This window comes from Rana temporaria, chromosome 3 (genome assembly GCF_905171775.1).
Source record: "Rana temporaria chromosome 3, aRanTem1.1, whole genome shotgun sequence".
In the NCBI taxonomy this organism is placed as follows: Eukaryota; Metazoa; Chordata; class Amphibia; order Anura; family Ranidae; genus Rana; species Rana temporaria.
This window is the reverse complement of record NC_053491.1, coordinates 361,204,819-361,211,250: the sequence shown is the minus strand read 5'-3', so window position 1 is coordinate 361,211,250 and position 6,432 is coordinate 361,204,819. Positions and strand designations below refer to the sequence as shown.

Below are 6,432 nucleotides of genomic sequence, written 5' to 3'. Positions count from 1 at the left end.
GACACAGTCTCTTCCCTGATGTCTACAGCAACAGAGGTCAGCAAGGCAAGAGTGCCATGTAATGCATCCCAGAGGCCGTACCCCAATTTCCCATGTTGACTTGTGGAAGGAATGCTCCTTCATCCTGAATATTATGCCAGATTGTATTAAAGTGTTTATATGGCCAAAATATTTGTTTTTGGTTTTGGATACACTAAAACCCCTATCCATTTTTTATTTATTTTTGCTGCCTGTGTCCTACTGGGGAGAGTGGAAATCCGGCCATCCATTGCTTTCTATGGAGCAGCGGATGTCAACAGGGACATGTGTCCATTGACAACTGCCGACATCCAATCCTGTCTGCTAAAAAGACAGAAGGAGATCCATTCCCCATACGTCTGGTGGATCGGATGACAGTCGGATGGAAACAGAGGGGTGGTGGTAGGTACATTTATCGATAGATGATGCTTGCTGCAGAAATATTTGAAAGTGTTGAAATCAGTTGAAATAAATGCGTGTACAAATACTCCACATCAATGTATAGTGCAACAGTTTAGAACAGCTTCTACAACGATGGAAGGCGGCTTATGGTTTCCACCAACAGGGCATGGAAATGAGCCCCAATAGAGGGGATTTCAATCCACAATAAAGCGTTCAATCAGTTGACCTTTTCCCTTTTTTGGGTTAAAAGATGCATCCCATTTGCTGATCGTTGTGACCTACTGGCCAATCAGTTCTTTGGGATGGGTGGATCAGTCTGTTGAGCCCCCAAAGAGATAGATCTATTGGGTTTTTGGGTCCTTTTCTCTTTTGGATCAATCTCCAAGACAAGTGCTGGTAAGGGAAATATCATGATGGCCAACCTCATGTCTCCCTGAGCCGACCCAGTCACTCCTCGTGGATTCCAGACTCTTCCACTTTATCAGCTGTGGACAGCCAATGGTCTCCATTATCGCATGTGCGATGTCCTTCAAGATTGCCGCTGTGTGTTGTCCATCCCTCATAATCAAAGTCCTTTTCATGTAGTTCCTTTCCTTTATACACATATAAAAATATATATCTACATATATATATTTACTTTTATACTCTATACATATATATCTGCCTCTGTTTTTGTGCTGGGGAAGGAGATGCTGGCACGGCGGAGCGTGGTTGTTGTGGGGAAGGGTGGCTTAGGAGCAGCACAGAGAAGCACAAGTCGCTTGCAAGCGCTGTGTTATTTGCACACATACTGGTCTACAATTTCCGTGCATTTCTTGCATTTGACGAAGCAGCACCAGTGGAACTTGCAGTGGCAACGCTCGACCTGCACCGTCTTGAACTGGTCGTAACCTCGCCCGCAGCACATCAGTTCACACCCATCCATACCCTCTGAGGTCTTGTTGCAGAGCCGACCCTGCGTGCCAAGGGAGCCCGTGGTCTCGTTGCGCAGGCAATAGTCCGGGCTGGTGTCTAGATAGACGAGATCGTCCGCAGTGGGAGCATTAAAGCGCTGATTGACCTGTTCCAATTTGCTGCGCTTGTTTAGTCTCATGGCTGCTGCGCTGTCATATTTCTCCTTCAGATATTCGCCCACCTTGCGGAAGTCAGCCAACTGTAGCCAACAGGTTTTCAGGCTACAGGAACCCGAAACGCCATGACACTTGCAGGCCACATCAGCCAACTTATACACAGCCTAGAGAAAAGAAAATAACAAGGGATTATGAAAAGGAAATAGATTATCGGTCATTTAAGTTGCGTCAATGCTGGACATACTGTAGGTTGATTTTTCAATATAAATATCCAATTACAAGTATATATACGAGCAAGACAAGAAGCTTCCCTTAAAATACATGTAAAGCTTAAAATGATACTAAACACACACTGTTTAACCACTTAAGCCGCGGACCATTTTGTTGCTAAATGACCGGTCCACTTTTTGCAATTTGGCACTGCGTCGCTTTAACTGACAATTGCGCGGTCGTGCGACGAGGCTCCCAAACAAAATTGTAGTCCTTTTTTTCTCACAAATAGAGCTTTATTTTGGTGGTATTTGATCACCTCTGCAGTCTTAATTTTTTGCGCTATAAACAAAAATAGAGCGACAATTTTGAAAAAAATGCAATATTTTTTACTTTTTGTTGTAATAAATATTCCCAAAAAATATATATAAATATTATTTTTTTTCCTCAGTTTAGGTCTGATATGTATTCTTCTACATATTTTTGGTAAAAAAAAATCACAATAAGTGTTTGTTGATTGGTTTGCGCAAAAGTTATAGCGTCTACAAAATAGGGGATAGTTTTATGGCATTTTTATTAATATATTTTTTTTACTAGTAATGGCGGCGATTAGCGATTTTTATCATTACTGTGACATTATGGTGGACACATCGGACACTTTTGACACATTTTTGGGACCATTGTCATTTTTACAGCGATCAGTGCTATAAAAATGCACTGATTACTGTGAAAATTACACTGGCAGTGAATGGGTTAACCACTAGGTGGCGCTGTAGGGGTTAAGTGTGCCCTAGTGAGTGATTCTTACTGTAGGGGGAATGGGCTACATGTGACAAGACAGTGCTCACCGCTTCCGATTACAGGAAGCGGTGATCACTGTCATTGTCTTTAGGCAGAGCGGGGAGATAGGACACTATGGTGGGGACAGAGGACACTATGGTGGGGACAGAGAACACTATGGTGGGGACAGAGGACACTATGGTGGGGGAAGAGGAGACTATGGGGGGTACAGAGGACACTATGGTGGGGACAGGGGACACTATGGTGGGGGGTGGGGACAGGGGACACTATGGTGGGGACAGGGGACATTTTGGTGGGGACGGAGAACACTATGGGGTGTACAGAGGACACTAAGAGGGGTACAGAGGACACTATGGTGGGGACAGGGGACACTATGGTGGGGACAGGGGACACTATGGTGGGGACAGGGGACACTATGGTGGGGACAGAGGATACTACAGTGGAAGGGTGCAGGGGACAGATGACACAGCTTTGGGGGCACAAGAAACTTGCTATGGGGGGGGGGGGGCAGAGGACACTATGGGAGTAATGTGAAGGGGCCAGAGGACACTGCTATGGGGTACAGAAAACACTGCAATGGGGGAGGGGACCCATCACCCCTGGGGACAGGGACCCCTCCTCATCTGGCGACAGGGACACCATCACCCCTGGGAACAGGGACACCATCACCCCTGGGAACAGGGACACCTTCTCCCCTGGGGACAGGGATCCCTTCCAGGGACACATCACGCCAGGGGACAGGGACCCCTAGAGACAGGAACCCCATCTCCAGACCATGCTGGCAGGGTTGGCGTCAGCCACCCTTGGGTGCCAGGGTGGGGGAGGGGGCATTAAATGTCGAATCCCCAGCCACATGCTCCCTCAGGGTGAACTGGCTTTGTATTAATGAAGTGCCTTAAAGTGAGGTAAACCTGTACTGTTATCATTACTATGTTAGGATTATTATTATCTTTATTAGCAGGTGAATTTGGCCCTCTGTGCATTCACATACATTGAATACGGCCCTCAAGTGGGAAAAGGTTGCTGACCCCTGATCTAGATGGTGCTGGATGTCCTAGGAAATTAACTTGTCTGTCTCTGTGTGACTTGATGCAGCTTCTAATGGACCTTGTAAGGAGCTTGCAGAGTGCAGTGAAATCAGAGTGATGAAAGATCTAACAGGCATCACCATTAGATGTCCCCTCTATTCTTGTCCTGGTGACAGCTAGAAGTTAGTATTTTTTTTACAGTTATTTACATACACAATGCAGCACAACATGTTTAATATTACATACATAACATATAAAGGGTAAATTCGCATAATGTTTGGGATAAAACTTTAGCAGATTGAAAAAAAAAATAGTAAAATTATGTATATAACACAGTAGCAGTAAGTACCATGTTAGTGATTGACCCCTATTTGCTGTAAAGGTGCCCCCCCCCCCCATTTTTTTTAAATATATATATATATATATATATATATATAACATTTTTAAAAGAAGCCTAGTAAATATTCATGTTACAAGTGAGTAAAAAGGATGAAGGTCCTCTGTTATCATTAGCACAAGGACCACAAACTCACATGTGGTGCAGTACCCAGTGAGAACCAGTAGGAGGTGCTATGTGGCTTGAAGATAATTGAAACTGCTATTTGTAGCCATACAGAGTTGGTATTTGAGTGTACAGATAAAGGAGAAATACAAAAAAATTATATATGAAACAATTTTCCATGTATTTTGCACATGCAATCAGTGGAACACCAGGGGGAGAAATATCCTGCATTCCTGTAAGTTTGTGTGTGTGTGTGTGTGTGTGCAAGCACCGAGTTTTATGTTATACCCTAAATATAGGTGCTACATAAACATTTTTCCTTGCACATGATTGGATGATGTACATCAGCAGAGTTTTACCACATTTACTAAGTTCTAGGGAAAATGAGTGGAACTGCACTTGCAAAGTGTACTGTCTATTTGGCATTAGTAAATCCACCCCAGTATGTCTTGGGGCTCACTCAGATGTGCAGCAAGGATTGCCACTTCTCTGAAAAGCGATCTACACCCAGATCACTTCTCAGAGACATTTAGGGGACAGTGAGGAGGCGATATGTTGCCTCATTTAACCCTTCAAATGCCACACTACTGTGGTGGCAAGGTGGCCCCATAGACCTAGTTGCGTTTGGCAGAGGCAACACCTGCCAAACTGCTATTTAATTTTTGCCATGGCTGCAAAGCACAGCATGTGTGCAGCTGTAAGTGGCATTTTCAAGCATTTGATTTTGAATGGCACCCCAAGGCTAAGGCAACAAACTGTTCATATGTAGTGCCAATATAGGGGAGACAGACACAGTTGGAGAAAGGCTACAGAATCAGATCTGGTCACTGAGCTGCACTATGCAATATAAATGTAAAAATAGAAATCCTCTGTCTGTCTTCCTATAATGGCACTCAGAGGTTGATTTACTAAAACTGGAGCATTTAGAATCTGGTGTAGCTGTGCATGGCAGCCAATCAGCTTCTAACTTCAGCTTGTTCAATTAAGCTTTGGCAATAACATGGGGAAGCTGTTTGGCTTCTTTGCAGAGCTGCACCAGATTTTACATGCTCCAGTTTTAGTAAATCAACCCCTATATGTCCACTAAACTATGCTAGTAGTTGGCATTTTGCAGAGTAGAGTATGGACTGGCCAGAGAGGGTTTGCTTTGATCCAGTTGGCCAGCTTGAACATGCATTGCAATATATGCAAGAGTCCCTATTTTTTATTTATTTTTTTGCAAAGGTTTGCTAGAAATATGTAAAGGGGTTGTAAAGGTAAAAAATGTTTCCCTATTAGGGGTGCAACGGATCAAAAAACTCACGGTTCGGATCGTTCCTCGGATCAGGAGTCACGGATCGGATCATTTTTCGGATCGGCAAAAAAAAAAAAATCTTCCCCACTGTAATATCCACATGTCCCCCCCCCCCCCCACCAACTATAGTACCCCCTCGGTGCAGACACCCCCCCTCCTCTCAGTACAGTGACCCCCCCCCTCCTCTCAGTACAGTGACCCCCCTTCTCAGTACAGTGACCCCCCTGCTCTCAGTACAGTGACCCCCCTGCTCTCAGTACAGTGACCCCCCTGCTCTCAGTACAGTGACCCCCCTGCTCTCAGTACAGTGACCCCCCTTCTCAGTACAGTGACCCCCCTGCTCTCAGTACAGTGACCCCCCCTTAGTACAGTGACCCCCCTTCTCTCATTACAGTGACCCCCCCTTCTCTCATTACAGTGACCCCCCTTCTCTCATTACAGTGACCCCCCTGCTCTCATTACAGTGACCCCCCTGCTCTCATTAGTGACCCCCCTTCTCTCATTACAGTGACCCCCCTTCTCTCATTACAGTGACCCCCCTGCTCTCATTACAGTGACCCCCCTGCTCTCATTACAGTGACCCCCCCCTGCTCTCATTACAGTGACCCCCCCCCCCCAGCTAGTACCGACAGACACTCCCCAAGCGGTGTGTCCCACGAGTGCGGGCTCCTCCTCTGTGGGTGTAAACAGAGGAGGGCCGCCGCCGAGTGTACCAAGATGGCTGCGGCTCCGGAGCTAGGCCGAAGCCGCGGCCTTTCCTAATGTTACGGCGGCGGCTCCGGAGCTAGGCCGAAGCCGCGGCCTTTCCTAGCGTTATGGTCGCGGCTCCGGAGGTAGGCCGAAGCCGCGGCCATAACATTAGGAAAGGCTGCGGCATCGGCCTAGCTCCGGAGCCGCCGCCGTAACATTAGGAAAGGCCGCAGCTTCGGCCTAGCTCCGGAGCCGTGGCAATCCGCGGATCACAGTGTGTTCCGATCCGAAGGGGGTGACCCGTTCGGATCACGGATCAACTGTGATCAGTTGCACCCCTATTCCCTATATAGCTTCCTTTACCTTAGTGCAGTCCTCCTTCACTTACCTCATCCTTCCATTTTGTTTTAAATGTCC

General features: G+C 46.4%; 1 protein-coding gene across 1 annotated transcript in view; it reads right to left on the bottom strand.

Annotated features, from left to right (window-relative positions):
• Positions 1–227: 227 nt before the first annotated feature.
• Positions 228–6,432, bottom strand: part of WNT5B (Wnt family member 5B) — a 198,788-nt gene continuing 192,583 nt past the window's right edge. Inside the window, exon 5 of the mRNA XM_040345302.1 lies at positions 228–1,654. Within this exon, the coding sequence (XP_040201236.1) occupies positions 1,196–1,654 (459 nt within the window). The 3' untranslated portion in view covers positions 228–1,195. The remainder of the gene's footprint in view (positions 1,655–6,432) is intronic.